The 16420-nt window shown below is 38.1% G+C and overlaps 1 protein-coding gene across 5 annotated transcripts in view; it reads left to right on the forward strand.

Annotated features, from left to right (window-relative positions):
- CSMD3 (CUB and Sushi multiple domains 3) overlaps positions 1–16420 on the forward strand; it is a 1204651-nt gene that overhangs the window by 725001 nt on the left and 463230 nt on the right. For all 5 annotated transcript variants that reach the window (XM_073330296.1, XM_073330291.1, XM_073330295.1 and 2 more), the window contains 3 exons: positions 1367–1505; positions 9117–9304; positions 14335–14523. In XM_073330296.1, coding sequence (XP_073186397.1) covers positions 1367–1505; positions 9117–9304; positions 14335–14523 — 516 coding nt within the window. The remainder of the gene's footprint in view (positions 1–1366; positions 1506–9116; positions 9305–14334; positions 14524–16420) is intronic.

Below are 16420 nucleotides of genomic sequence, written 5' to 3' on the forward strand. Positions count from 1 at the left end.
TCCGGTGTTAGTGGGGGAAAAAAATCTTAAAAGCTGCCTTTTTTGTATGATAGTTTGTTTCTTCCTGATCTAGTTATGGGTAAACACCACAATAACAATCATTTCAGAACCATAAGACTTCACTATGAGAAGAAAATGAACATTCTGGGTAATGTTTATTTTTCCAAGGAGCATTGGCCATTCATAGTTGCATATCTTCTTTTCTTCTCCTTCTTTTCTCTGGTTGATTGCCAGAATGGAACTCTGGGCCAGAAAAGCACTGGAGATTTTGAGCATAGCCTCTTCATATTTTTTTCTCTGACTAGCTAATAAAGCTCATTGCTGTGCTAAGATGTTGGAGGTACCTAGCTCCTGGCATAGGAAGAGAGCAGCTATAACATGCCTAACAGAATTAGCGCTGTGATTGCCACTGCTGTAACATTTCATAGACTTAAAATGGGGGTAGGAAGTAGCTTTCACATCTGTAGAATCAAATATGATGAAATAATTCAATGTTCTGTCAGCCTTGGAGGTTCCTTTTTGCTGGATTGACCCCGATTGTTAATTAATATTACTGTTTTTATATGTGCTACTCTTGGACATTTGGTAACTACAGTGAATTATCATTTAAACTTTATAATTAATAGTTAGATTATTACCATGGTTGAAATATCATCAAGCCACTGTAAAGCCTTAATTATAAACTCTCAGTTGATTCTAATGTAGCTTTTCTTAAACTACATGCATTCAGTTGTATCTGAGAATAATAATATTTACATCTACAAAATGCTTTACAAATCCTTAGCTACTCTTCATAACATCCATATGAGGTTGGTAAGTATCCCCCTTTTACACATGGGAAATTTGTTCCACAGAAAAATCCAGCGACTTGCCCAAGTTACACAGCAGGTCAGTGTCAGCTGGAATTGATATTCAGAAGGTTCTACCATGTCCAGATCAGATATTTTAAAGACTCAATCCAAGCTTCTCTATATCCTTTTCAAAATCTATAGTTATATTCATAAGGTCTAGCTAATAAGATATATTTAAAAGTAGTGCTTTCTAATTTTCTATTCTGGTCTATAGGATGATAGATTGTATTTATTATACTGAAATGTAATAATCATTGTCAATGTTTACAGCCCATATATGACTTTGCTTTTTTAGGCTTTGATCCTGTATTGAGCTTTGTGTGGGTGGCCCCATGTGCCTTACAAAGTTCACTGTAGGCTTGGGGCCTAAGATATTGGGGAGGAGGGAACCTTAAACATCTTGCTGTAATAATACATTTAGAAACCAGTGTGCATTCTGTTTAATAATGGTGATAATGTTAATCTACAACCTGTAAATCTCCATTATTATATTCTTTCTATCATTTTGTTTTTAGCTCCATGTGGTGGACATTTTTCATCTCCCAGTGGAGTAATCCTTTCTCCAGGCTGGCCTGGGTACTATAAAGACTCCTTGAATTGTGAGTGGGTGATTGAAGCTGAACCAGGACACTCTATCAAAATTACATTTGAAAGGTCTTGACAAATGTTTTTCTTATTTGATATATTTTTTTCCAATTTTACCCATAACCAGGAGTTATTTTCGGTGTCATAAAGTTCATTTACAGTTTGATTGGAATACTTGGGGATTTTGCCTTATTGGGTGGGATTTTCAAAAGCAACAAAGTGCCTTTAGAGCATAAATTCTGTTGGCTTCTAATGGGAACTGTGCTCCTCAGTCACTGCATGCCTTTTGAAAATCCCTCTTTTTGTTGCTAATTTTAGCCTGTCTGCCCCAATTTAAACTTTTCATGTATCTAAAAATTTTAATTTTTTTGCTGATAACATGTTGAGCAATGCATGCAGGACCTTTTCTTTTATAGGAATGGTTTTATTAATTCTGTTTTATGTATATAGTAAAATGTCTCCAGTTATGGTTTAATTGTTTCTTAAATACTGATCCTGTAATGGGATACATGTCAAACAAAGTCTGCCTTCATGGGTCCTGTTAAATTGGATCTAAAATGGTATTGTTTTTGTTTGACAGTATTGATATGAAGAAGTTGAACTCTGCCATACCAAAGGTCTGTTTAACAAGGAAAACCTTAAGGAAGCCTGAGTGTAGAACTTATAAATTATTTATCAGCAAAATTATTTAAAATTTTACATAATTACTTCCTTCGTAAGAAGAATATCATGTTGAAATACAACACTTTTCAAACCAAAGAACCTATTGCATTTCTGAATATGAGCCTAACCTTTAGGTTTTCAGTTTCTAAACTTTCCAATCAACATGCAGGGTGAAATCCTGATTCCTCTGAACTCAGTGGGGCCAGGATTTCTCCCACTGTGATAATCATAAATAAAACTACTAGGTCAGATAATCATGTATCTACGTACAGAAGATACCTCTGTCAGTGGATTCCCATGCTCCCACACAGAGGTGCAAAGGTCAGCTCTTTCTGCATTACTGGTTCTCCCAGATCTCAGAGATATAGACTTCTGAGGAACATGGAAATCCACATGCTGACAGGTGGGCAAAGCAGAGCTAGTACTTTGCATCCATTGCTTCCACCCTTTCCCCACAAGAGAAAAAGAAGCTGCTGGAAAATTGTTGATGCCTTTTTAAAAAATTGCATTAAAATAAAGCAAAAATAAGCTTTAATTCACAAAAAATAGCATTATCTCTACTACATTTTGTCAAATTGGTGTGGACTCCACAAGTGGGTGCTAGACTCTTTCTGTAAATATTGATCTTAAATAAGCTAACTGGTAAGCTGATAATAAAGAAGGATTTGTGGGAACGTTTGAATTTATAAGGCACACATATCCTGTAAATAGTTTTATGATGATTTACATGATGCATCTTGGCTATCCAATTAAAATACTTGGGGTTGGAGTCACAAAAGGATTTAGGCCCCTAACTGCCACTTTAGCCACCTAATCCCAAAATAAGACAAAATAAGACTGGGACTCTCAAGACCCCTGCTTAGCTGTTTCCAAACCTTAAATGGCACCTAGAATTGCAGTGCCCCTAAATTTTTGCAGTAAAAATTCCCTAGGTGCCTATGTTCCTGCCTCTTGAGCATATGCACTGCAGCCACATGGCAGATATTTGGATGCCTAAGCCCTAGAGACATGAGGAACTGAAGAAGACAGGTATTCCTCTGCCTAACTTGCTTGTGGGGCCTGATCCAGTAAGTGTGTTCAGTGCTTGCCTATTGGATCAGGCCCCTATAGATGAGCTTACATAAAATGGCAGGTGCTGTGGAAAGGGAAGGATGACATCTTCCTAACTTTTAGGCTAGTGGTGGTTATGGTACTCACCTGGGATTTGGGAGACCCCCAGTTCCAGTCCTCCCTCCACCAGACAGGAGAAAGCATTTGAACTCAAACCTCTCAAGTGATTTCAAGCTGTTCCACTGTGGATAATTAATTTTAAAAAGCAACAACAGAGCACTGGGTTTGGATCTTGAGTTTTCCACCTCCCAGGTGACTGGTCTCAGGCTACAAAGATATCATATATGCATATTCACATTCTCTCTGACTCTCTCTTCTTCCCAATGATAATTTCATTAATTTAGCCATAGTGGAAGAGCTTCAACACTAGACCTGAGAGAGAGCAAGCAGGAGAATGACACTGTAGCCTGGTGTTTAGAGCACTGTAGGGGGATACCTAGGAGTGAGGGTTCCTGATCCATTTTTTAAAAAAATATATTTATCCACAGAGGAACAGCTTCATCAGCAGAGACTGAGGGAGCCACCCCTCCATCAGAATATCCTATAGCCCAGTGGCTAGGGACCTCCTCTGAGGGGTGGCAGATGCTAGTTTAAATCCCTTCTTAAAATGTAAGATTGATTTGAAGTGGCGGCCTCACACATCCCAGGTACACTAACCACTGGACTAAAAGTAGGTGTCTAACACCATTTGCAGTTGAGAATCCCAAGTGTAGGGATCTTCCTATCTCTGAGAGAGGTGTGAGGCTTAGCACATGACTGTCAGCTTGGCATTTTCTATAGACTACTTTAGGTAAGGAGCTCCCTAGCATGCTGGCTTTTGTGAATCCCAGTCTAAGGTGCCTATCTCTCCCCATTCAGCGTATAGGGTGCCTAGGTGCCAGACTTAAATTTTGTAAGTCTCACAATTAGGTCTTGTGACTCTGAGCTTGCCTTACTTTCTTTGTGAATCAAGCCCATGCTTAGTATCATATAATGGCAAGGGATTTGTTTAATCTGAGTAATGTACATAAGAATACTTTATGTATGGGGCCATACTGAACCGCTCTTTTTTTGTTTTGTTTTGGGTATAACTTCCCATTGCAGTCAATGGAAAAATCTGCGTAAAACCTTAAAATCTAACATTATTTGTAGTGTTCTAAACCAGAGTGTATTGGAGACGTCACTTGAAGAAGAAAAAAATTGAGTGCAAGTGTCCGTAGATACTGCAAAAACTTACTCTTCCTTGATTTAAACAAGTGAGCAGTCCTCTAACTTCACTGAGACTGCACACATGCTTAAGTCAAGAACATGCGTAAGTGTTTGAAATACTGGAGCTTTAGTAATCATACTAATCTAATACTAATCGAAATACAGGTAAATAAAGTTAGAATTCAATTACTTACCAAATACAGTAAACTCTATCTATTCTGCTCTGCTGATTTTATTTAATTTAAGTGAGAAGACCTTTTTAGGGTCATCTGTCATGATTGATTTGCCATTGTGATGCCATAGATAAGGTTACTTACTTATTCTTTTTTTTAAAACAACAAATATATCTCGCTGAAATTTCCCAGGTTTGGGCTTGGTTCAGAAGTTGGTTTTAGGAGAAAAAATATAACAGGCATTTTTTATTTATGCTGGTGAAAAGCACATTGCAATGCACTTCCCCTTGCCAGCTTTTTTAATGTAGGTCCAATTTTATATTTTTACTCATGTGATTATTCCTTGTTCATGTAAATAATCCACCAAGGTCGTGTTTATTTAAAATAAAACAATGGGATCATTTGTGTCACTAAGGAACTACTCATTAGAACTGGGCAGGAGATGGTTTTCCCACCTTGAGAGAGTTTTTGGGATTTGGGAAAAAAAATGTCCTATCCCAATCTGACCTCCTATTTTAATTCCCTTCACCTCCAATACACTCTGGTTTAGAACACAGTATTGGTTGTATCACTCCCTTCAGTGAGGAAACCAAGAAGTCTGCAGCTTAGTTTCTTCAGATCCTAATTTTGTTAAATATATAGCCATGTTACTTTTCCCCATTTTACAACCTTTTCTACAACTTTATTTATTTTATGCAAATCTTTGCATTTCAGCTCTGTGTTCAGAAAGAGACACGTGTTGCTCTAAACATTCATCAGTGTAATATTTAAAGATATTAGGTATGGGTTCTTATGGCTTTATGAGAGGGGCAAAATATATATGGTTTTATTTATTTTACAGGTCTAAAATCTTTAGATCCCTCTAGTTTGCATCTTCTACATGGGAGGGCGCTGCTTGGCAACACATATTTCCTGCACAAATAAGCCACCTTAACAGCTTTTCAACTTGTCACTTGCACAGTGGTTTCCATTCTCACTCCATGCCATTCTGAATTCATTCCTCTTCCTATGGTTTCTCCTTCCCCTGTGACTTTGAAGATCTATATAGGACTCAGCAAGTCTGATAGCCTTGTAGCTGTACCCAATATGCTTCTGTCTCCAAACATCATGGCATAAATATCTGGGTAACAACTAGAATAGAGACATTTGCAGACATAGAAAATCCATTAATTTTCTGGTTTTAGGTCTCCCGGTAGATTTATTTCATATTTTGTTGTGTTCTTATGAATTTCTGGTCTCTGAAGTTTCTACTCCTTCTGGTGACAGTGATCGCTGTGACAATGAGATATGTTGGGTATTTTTGAGTCTACACCTAGACAGAGTGACTTGAAAGAATAGCAGTGAGAAATGTGAATTGCCACTCTTCATCTTGTGGCATTAATCTTGAAGCCTAATTATGACAATTTAAATGCCAGTGCTGCTAATCATCTCACTGCTGATTAGCATACCAAACACATTTGGCTAATGAAATTACTCAGTGTGTGCCTGGACATACTGCTCAAGTCCTGACATTGCATTGATTTGATAGGCTGTTTCTTAAAAATAAGGCCACATGTTGTGAACGGACATATAGTTTAATGTTTGATTGATTTGATTTGATTTGTTTTGTTTGGGTAGCTGAAATGCTTGCTACCTCTGGAAAAATGAGATTAGAAGTGGGGTTTGTTTTCTTTGTTTAAAAGTGTTAGACTCCCACGGAACGTCTTATGGGATGTCAGGAGTCTTCAATAAAACTAGGTCCAGTAGCAACACAGGGTTTTCAGATTAACTGTTAGGACACTGCTTAATTTCTGGGAGGTTTAATGTTTTGGGAAATGTCATTTCTGAAGGATTAGGAAGGAGCCATTGGAGAGGACTCTACCAGGAGGACAAAGGGGCTTTTGGCTGGCTTGGCTGACTTTCCTGTCCGTTCCCAAACTCTCTCTAAGATAGGAAGGCAACCAGCGAGGGAAAATGGGGATGTACCAAGAAGTCAGGATGTGAGTGGAGAAGAAAAATTACCAGCAGTGTTACAATATGTGACTGTGCCTTCCAAGTGCCAATGCAAAGTAATCCCTTCACCTGCCTGAAACTTTCAAAACAAAAACCCCCTAGACATTCCCTCCTTCACATATTCCCCATCCTTGTCACCCAGGCATCCCTCCCTCTTTTGTCTAGTGAATGCTTATTTCTCCTCACCCGATCTTTTCCTTCCTTTTCACACATTCACCTTCACCGGATACACCTGTTTTAAGGTTTCCTATAGTGGCAATCACCCTCTTATTTTAGTTACATTCTTCCTTGTTCTGGAGGTTCAACTTTGTTCTCATGCTTGCCTAGTAGTTGCTCTCTGCAGAAGAAAAGAAACCCAGGCAGGCAAGGGGCTCTACAGAGATTTTTTTTCCTGTGCCTTGCTGTATGTGTGGCTAGGGAGAAGGGAACTGGAGATGCCTGCATGATCTGTGATTTCTGGTATTAGGGCTTTACAGATCAGAATCAATACCCAAAAGCAAGAAGCTAGTGTGGACTCTAGAGAGAAGGTACCATATCTGCACTAGCCCTTTAAGGCAGACCTATGCATGGGACCCCGGGTACTCCACGACACAATGGGACCAAGTGCCATGCCAGTGACTCCTAAATTCTTCAGCACTACCCTCTAAATTCTGTGGCAATGTTCATGTATTCTGTTTCCATGAAATATTGTTCATTCCCACTCTCCACTGCCACACAAACGTACACAGGAACGATTCTTAGTTGAAAATATTCCTTGCTGTAAAACTCCTCAATAATTATTTTCAACAGTGATTTTTAACCCCTGCTAAGTTCTCCAGGCAGCTCAGCTCCATTCCTTCATCTTTTACTGTGATTATGTTTTCCAAGCAGCCCATCATAGAACCTCCTTCTCCCATTGTATGCCGGGGAAGATGGTAGGGAGTGTAGCCTGTTTCATTGAATCATCTCCCTGGCTCCTTGGACTTTGGCATCTGTACATGTTGTAGTGTATTAAAAAGCACAACAATTATTAACAGTTACCATTACAACTGGTTGGGCAGGTATTTCTCCATGCTTAGAGAATAACTGGAATCTCACATACAGCGGTGTAGTAATTTTTGATGGCTGCTAACCTTTTAATGTCAATCAATGTAAAGTGCATTGCAATACACTTGAGAGTCTGTAAATTGCAAGATTCACATTGGAGAGACAGGTCTCAATCAACCAGTCAAATGCAGATGTAAAAAGATGCTTTGGGCCACTGATGGCATCTGAGACTTCAAGAGTAATGTGGTACGCAGCTGTACTGCTCTTCCTTGACAAATGTTAACATATATCCCTCAAGAACAGGAGTAGAAACCACCTCTTGCAATGATATATACACGTTCCCTTATATACCATCACTTCTCAATTAAGCCTTAATTGATGCACTGTCATCTAGCTCTCTAGACGTTACTTACAGGCTATAACAATAAACATTCGGATTAGGATTCTGTTAAAGTAAAAAGCACTTCCATGTTGTTTGTGCCTTATAGAATAAGACATTACACAACAGAAGAAAGCATTGCCATATCTCTTGTGTTGCTTTGCTCAGTAAATTGAATACAAATTGTTCTAATGACGTTGGCCATTAATGTTGTAAATATTATAAAATAATATTTTCCAACAAACCCATAGCAATGATTTTTTCCCCTGTGATGTTAATTAGACCAAAATGTATAGACAAGGATGGCTTAAATTGGGTTCCTAATTCCATATTTAAGGCACCTAAATAAATGTGGCTTTGTTTCAGAAGTGCAGGGCACCCACTAGTCCCATGAAAGTCAAGGGGTTCTGCAGTGACTCAACACCTCTTCAAAGCAGATATGTTTATTTAGGCATCTACTCATTGTAGGACTCCAATTTTAGGCACCCAGGTTTGAAAATTTAGGCCTTTCTGCACAATATTTTGAAGACACTTAAATTGTGTGTAAGCTCTTTCCTTATTAGAAAACACACCCGAGTTGTATTGTTAATAGTATTGTACATTGGATGTTATGTTGAGAAGTGATTCAAATGATCTGTTTGGATAATGTTCAGGATTTTAAATCCATAGAGATAAATCCATAGAGATACCTTATATGAATCAGTTCTTCCTGCTTCACTCATAAAAAGAATCTCTTGTACATATCATATAATTTTGTTTGAATTTTCACCTTTTAATGGCAACAAAAATGAGGCACAGACTATTTCAGAGAGATTTTTGACTAGCTGGAATTGATGGCACAATTTTAGCCCATCACATCCTCCCTGAGAGGCATGAATCCTCTGTAAAGTATATTCCTGGCACCTTGAATACTACTGTTCAAATAATACTAATAATTTGCATTAGGTCATCATTTACATACATGTTACATTTAATTTGATGTATGCATCATTTACATACATGTTACATTTAATTTGAATAAGATTTAAAATCTGAAATATTATGTTTACATCAATGTAATTCTAATACAACTATTTTATGTATATGTCTGTATGTGTGTATATATATATATATATGTGTGTGTGTGTGTGTATGTTTTCTCAACTCTAGATTTCAGACTGAACTCAATTACGATGTTTTGGAAGTTCACGATGGACCAAATCTCCTGTCTCCACTTCTGGGTTCTTACAATGGTACACAGGTCCCACAGTTTCTGTTCAGTAGCAGCAATTTCATTTACCTTCTCTTTACAACAGACAACAGTCGTTCTAATAATGGATTCAAGATTCACTATGAAAGTAAGTAATGTTGAACTGTTTGCTTTAATCCCCCCGCCACCCGTTTAAACACAGATGTAACTGCGTACACAGACAAATATTTGTCCCTGTCGGTACTACCCTGAACCATCGCTAGCATCCATTCAGCTGAAGACAATTTGGTGGGATAAAGCTTTCCTTTATCAGTCAAAACAGTTTAACTGCTGAGCAATATGCAAGATATTACCTTAGGGTCTGCTGCTGCTGCTTTTATACTCCCACCACTTACTACTTTAGAAGACTGAGATTGAAGTCAATGGATGATAATTTTATGCCTTGTTATTCTTTTCTTTTTTACAGCTAGTACAATGCATTTTTGTGTGTGCAAAACTATATAAAATCAGTAACTATGATAACATTATGGAAGTATACGTCACAATGTTCAAACTTGGTTGGGCACTGATACCTATCCTTTGGCACCTGAATTAGTGGCTTGATTTTCAGAGGGGCTGAGTACCTTCACCCTCACTAAAGCTAATGGGAGTTTGGGTTGCTCAGACCCTCTGAAAATTAGGCCATTTATTTATTTAGTGCTTAAATATAGATGTCTAACTTTAGACTCACAAATATGTAGTTAGAGTTCTCTTCAAATACATTAATATTCATTATTTTTCTCTATACAGCTCTAATGATTATCACACGATAGAAAACTTCTTTCAAACTGAAAATGTACATACAAAGTGAATTCATAAATATTAATATTTGATCTTGTCCTTTACTTTCTACATAATGCAACTCTATGGTGAATCTTAATGGTAAATTAAGTTCTTCTTAGGCATTGTGTCATAGTCTGATGTTACTTTCAGCATGACCTACATATTTCAGATTGTAGTGTACTGTAATTGAAATAAAAAATGCTATAGTAAAACTTTCTCATTTAAATTACTCAGCTGCGGTGTTCTCTCTTGGAAACAGTGGTTTGTACCTGTCTAGGGAAACTCGCCAGGTACACAAGGAAGGTGATGGGATATGTTCCAAGGTGGTAGGAAGGATGACATTCATATAATCTTTTTTAAATCACTTGGCAAAAATGGTTTTGCCATCAACTTTGTTATTTTGTGTGAACAGCACTTTATATAGCAGACTAGTGCATATCTCCCTGACCTTGGCAGCATTACATAGGTGACATTTTCACATGAATAAGCTGTTCTTGAATGACTTCTTCAAGGTACTCAGCTTCTATTTAATATCAGGCATGTAGGTCTTCTGCTTCCAACTTTTTTTCTTCCACACTAATGGTTATTGGAACGGCTACAAGAAAATTATTCCCACATGATTTTATTGTTTAAGATTGTTTGTGACCCTTTTACATTATCCCAGAAAAGTAAGAACACTGACTTTAAGCTACAATATGTAAGTACTAACTTCTATTGCACAAAGATCAGGGTGCTGCAAGTTCCTGTAGACACTATGTGAAGACTGCTTTCACATTGTCTGCAGTTGATCTAAGAAAATCTGCTAGCAGTTATAAAATGTTTTGTGTTTCCCCTCCCTGGAGTTTTTCTTGTATCTGATGGATAATTGAGGATCTCCCCCATTTTTTACAGCTTTAACCCACTTTGATGTCTTTTAAAGGACAATGTCCTTTCATCCAGAAAGACTGGATGGTACTTTATCAAAATCCATCAGTGCCTTTCCTTATTCATCTGGAGGAATAACTGTTGAGTGACACAAGTCACTGCCTCTGCTCAACATTTGAGCACACCGTATCTCCCCTGTACCCTGCTTCCGCTTGCTGGGAAGTAAATTGTGAATCTCTGCCCCACAGTGCAGATAAATATTAGTTCTTGTCTGGAAACATATGGAACAAATTGGAAGTGGTTAAAGGAAATTGGGATAGGGAATAAGACAGAGAATATCTTATTGCACTTATATAAATCCATGGTATGCTCACATCTTGAATAGTGCGTACAGATGTGGTCTCCTCATCTCAAAAAAGATATACTGGCATTGGAAAAGGTTCAGAGATGGGCAATGAAAATGATTAGGGGTTTGGAACGGGTCCCCTGTGAGGAGAGATTAAAGAGGCTAGGACTTTTTAGCTTGGAAAAAAGGAAACTAAGGGGAGATATGATAGAGGTATATAAAATCATGAGTGGTGTGGAGAAAGTGAATAAGGAAAAGTTATTTACTTGTTCCCATAGTATAAGAACTTGGGGCCACCAAATGAAATTAATGGGCAGCAGGTTTAAAAGAAATAAAAGGAAGTTCTTCTTCATTCAGCGCACAGTCAACCTGTGGAACTCCTTGCCTGAGGAGGTTGTGAAGGCTAGGATTATAATAGGGTTTAAAAGAGAACTAGATAAATTCATGGAGGTTAAGTCCATTAATGGCTATTAGCTAGGATGGGTAAGGAATGGTGTCCCTAGCCTCTGTTTGTCAGAGGGTGGAGATGGAAGGCAGGAGAGAGATCACTTGATCATTACCTGTTAGGTTCACTCCCTCTGGGGTACCTGACATTGGTCACTGTCAGTAGACAGGATACTGGTCTGGATGGACCTTTGGCTGACCCAGTATGGGCATTCTTATGTTGATCGGTCAATTTAACTACCTTCACAAAGGTTCATCTCTGCTAGAGTCTCAGGAGTCCCTCCTTTAATTTTCCTTTATAAAGCACTTCTTCTCCTTTGAGAATTGCCTTCACAGATCTTCACTCTTGCAGTCACACTCTTTGTCATATAAATCCAAGAGTGAGAATCTGTGAAGATAATACCATTAGAGAAGTTAAATTATTGGTAAGTAACTTAGATGACCTTATCACTAAACACGTGTTTACCCTATTGTGCAGTACTTTTTGTTTTCTGTATGTCTACATCATGATATTTTACAGTATCATGAATTATTTGTTTAAAAAAATAAGAATGGTATAATAAGAAATTACACGCAGAACTACTGTCAAAATGTATACATTTTTTTGACCAGATTATTACCATTTAAGGAATATTTTTCCATTAATGACCTGAATAATTTCTCTTGGAAGAAAGTTATTGCTCACTTGACATTCAATTACATCTACAGTGTAAGGTTGAGTAATAGTTGAGACCTGTATAGTGTTACATAACTATATAAAATCTTGATACATAACTCAATCATAGCTAGATAAGGGGCACAGTACTGCAGGTATTCCCTCAAAGCAATATTGTACTTTGGGGAGGGAAGAGAGGAATTATCTGCCAGTTTCATGGTCATGATTTTTTCTCTTGATATAGGTTTTATCATAGAGTAGATAGGAACCTGATGAGCCTCAGACAGGGCAATGGCATAACCCTTCTCTCCCCACCATTCCCAATAACCAAAATACCGAGGCCTTGATTGAGGAAAGCAGTTACATATGTACTTAAGCCCATCCCTGGTTAGGGCAGCACTTAAGCCCAAAACTTTAATAGACCTTAAACACATGCTTAAGTTCAAGCATTTGTTTAAGTTTTGTCATGAATCAGGGGCTGAATCATATAAATTGAATATGCACAGTAGCTTTCTGATACTTTTTCTGTTCCCCTATGCACGCAAATAAATGGTGTCTCACCTAATCACAGCTAAAATTCAGAATTGTGTATGCACCCGTTCAAATTCTTCCAAGGCTCCTACCATTTCAGCACACATTCTCCTATTTCTTTTGTCCTGGGTGCAGAATATTAAAAAGCTCCATCAATTTCATATACATATATTTTGAGGGGCAAAAGTCAACACTTGCCACAACAGAAAAAAGTCAGAAGACAAAGTAAGTCCATTAAATATACTATACTGCCAAAGTAGTTTGTCTATTCTATTAGAAATGAACCAAATCTGTGCTTTTTTAATAAGATTTTTTTTATTTTCTAAGATAATTTTATTGGTAATAAAATATGTATTCAAGCTATAACTTGACACATTCAGAATGTACATCTTAACACTATATTTTATAAAGAAGAAATGAGCTGCAGTAGTAACTGTTCTGTTCTGTTGACCATCCACTAAGGGTATCTGCCTGGGTAGTAGCTGTACCATACTCATACAGTGCTTTTTTTCCTTCTCATCTGATTCTTCCTGGTTCACCTTATATTCTTCAGAGCAGCCAGCTTCTAACTGACTTTTCCTTATGGGTAATATTAATTAGCAATGGCTCCTTTACAGTACCCAACTTTTCCACCATCCTGTTGGTACCTGATGACTTTCTCTGCCTTTGTTTTTTCTGTACTGTTGAAATTATTTTTCTTCTACTTTGCTTGGATAGAGTAGAAAGGTCTTGCCCAACCATTCTCTTTGTCTTGGATTACACACTTCCATTTTCTGGTGCTTTAACTTTTTGCTTCTAAGTATACTTATTCCATTACTGGTACTGATTTCAGAAGCAAAACAAACCATCTGTCATGTTTTTCCTTCAAAGATCTCGGAGGAGTTTCCTAGATTCAGTTGTGAAGGTTTTTGGATTGTTTTATTTCAGTTATAACACATTTGGCAGTAAAATATATTCTTTGGATTAAAACAAAATACCAAATCAACCAGCCAATCAACCAACCAAATAAGATTCTGAATAGGAAATAAAATCTGAAATTGTTGTTTGCTTTCTGCAACAGATTTCTTTCTGTTTGTAGCTATATTTCTCTGAAATGTCATTCCCATTCTTATACAGTCTATTAATGAACTTTCTGTTTTGTTTTCTTAACTGAAATATTGAGATTTGTTTTTTCCTTTTGGGTTTTTCCCTCCCTGTTTTTTCCCACTGGAATTATGCACAATATGACTTTTTTGCTGAGAAACTAACTTTAAAGATTTGAATTTTGTGACACATCTAAAATTAAGCTGCCGCTTGTTTCTTTCCTCTTCGGCTCCCTTTCTCCTCTTCTCTGTTTCTGCAGGAGCTCATAGCTCATGTAACAAGTTAGGCTATTCAGTTACACACACAAATGTAGGCCAAGATAACTTAGCGAAATCTGTGCTACAATAGTGATTTGCTATTTTTTTTCCAGCACAGTTGAATGCATTTTAAAAAACATTACTTAGGTTTTTGTCATGTTTCCTTTGCATTCCAGGTGTAACAGTTAATACATATTCTTGTTTGGATCCTGGCATACCAGTTCATGGACGTCGTTACGGTCATGACTTCTCTATTGGTTCCACTGTATCATTCAGTTGTGATCCAGGGTATAGGCTAAGCCATGAAGAGCCTCTGCTATGTGAAAAAAACCATTGGTGGAGTCACCCGCTTCCAACTTGTGATGGTAAGAATGAATTAACTAGGTATAAAAGTGTATCTATGACATGTACAGGTTTTTCTGAGACATGAGGAACTCTGATGTTTAAGACTGTTTATTTTGAAATAATATACCCCTTTGTACAGAAATATTTAATTGTAGAAGCAGAGCACAACATACAGCTCATTGAACCAGTAGATAATAGAGGGTATATCTACATTAGAGTGTATTTTCCCTCATTAATTGATTTGCCAATTAACTTAAGGTATTTAACATGTTAGTAAAAGCTTGTCTGGACTAGAGCTGGGTGAATAGCTGTTTTGTGTGTGTGTGTGTGTGTTTGCTTTTTAAATCAGAACTGTGAATGAACTGAAAAAAATCAGTTTGTGTTCAACAGAATCCAAATTTCTGGCAAATCAAAAAAGTCCACTTTGAAATATTTCATTTGACATGAAATATTTTATTCTTGGGAATTTTTAAAGGACTACACTCACAAGACAGGAACTGTGGGGAGGGGACAGTGCTGGTGTCCCCCATATAACAGTGGATACAAAGTGGAACAGCTTGTTGCAAATTATACCTGATAGGTCACGCGCAGTTCGAGTCTAGGCTGAGGCACACGAACAAAGTCCACAACTGCAGAGTTCCCAAAGATATTAAGTTTATTATGCTCGAGCGTGGTGCCCCCCTGCTAGTAAGAAGGGGACCCCAAATGCAGGTTATACAAAGATTATATACCTTTTAGCAAAGCATGTTGCCCTCATGCATCGGAAACCTTAGCCAATAGACAAACCCTTTCCTTATCTACCACCTATCCCTGCTAGGTACATTCCCTGTGCTAAACTATTACTTCAACTACACAACATGGTCCTAAAGCAATGCATCAGTAACCGTTCTTATCAGGATGGGAGGCCCACATCACAAGGCCAGGAGGCAGGGAGTTAGGAACAGACAAAGAACAGAAACCGGGAATCGAGACAGGCTGGAAACAAGGGGGAGGGTTTTCACAGGAATGCAGTATCTAAGGAACACTCCTCCTGATGCATGATGTGCTTGCTTTTAGACAATGGTGGACCCCTAACCAGATTGGAGTCACATATACTAACTTTTCCTTAACAAGCTTCACCAGGAGAGATTGAGATAGACTTGCTCCAGAGTACCCCATACACTCTCGGGAGGTGGGAGACTCATGTATAAGTCCCTGTTCCACATCAGGTAGAGAGGGGGAACTGAACCTGGCTCTCCCACATCCTCAGTGAGCACTTACTCCTCCTGTGTAAGAAAAAAAAAACATCAGCTGAAACTATTTGGTCAATTTCTGTCAAATTCACAATTAGTTTCAGATTGACAAAAACTGCACTTTTCAATGAATAAATTACTCATCCAAATATTTCAGCCAGCTCTAGTCTGCCTCCCCACCCCCAACCCCCAAACTCCCATTTGCTCCAGGATTGAATCATAGAAGATTAGGTTTGGAAGAAACCTCAGGAGGTCATCTAGTCCAACCCCCTGCCCAAAGCAGGACCAACCAAAACTAAATCATCCCGGCGAGGGCTTTGTCAAGCCAGGCCTTAAAAACCTCTCAGGATGGAGATTCCACCACTTCCCTAGACAACCCACCACCTCCTAGTGAAACAGTTTCTCCTAATATGCAACCTAGACCTCCCTCACTGCAACTTGAGAGCATTTCTCCTTGTTCTGTCATCTGCCACTACTGAGAACAGCCTAGCTCCATCCTCTTTGATCCCCCCTTCAGGTAGTTGAAGGCTGCTATTAAATCCCCCCTCACTCTTCTCTTCTGCAGACTAAATAAGCCCAGTTCCCTCAGCCTCTTCTCATAAGTCATGTGTCCCAGAGCCCTAATCATTTTTGTTGTCCTCCGCTGGACTCTCTCCAATTTGTCCACATCCTTTCTGTAGTGGGG

The sequence above is a fragment of the Lepidochelys kempii genome, chromosome 2 (assembly GCF_965140265.1).
Source record: "Lepidochelys kempii isolate rLepKem1 chromosome 2, rLepKem1.hap2, whole genome shotgun sequence".
NCBI lineage: Eukaryota > Metazoa > Chordata > Testudines > Cheloniidae > Lepidochelys > Lepidochelys kempii.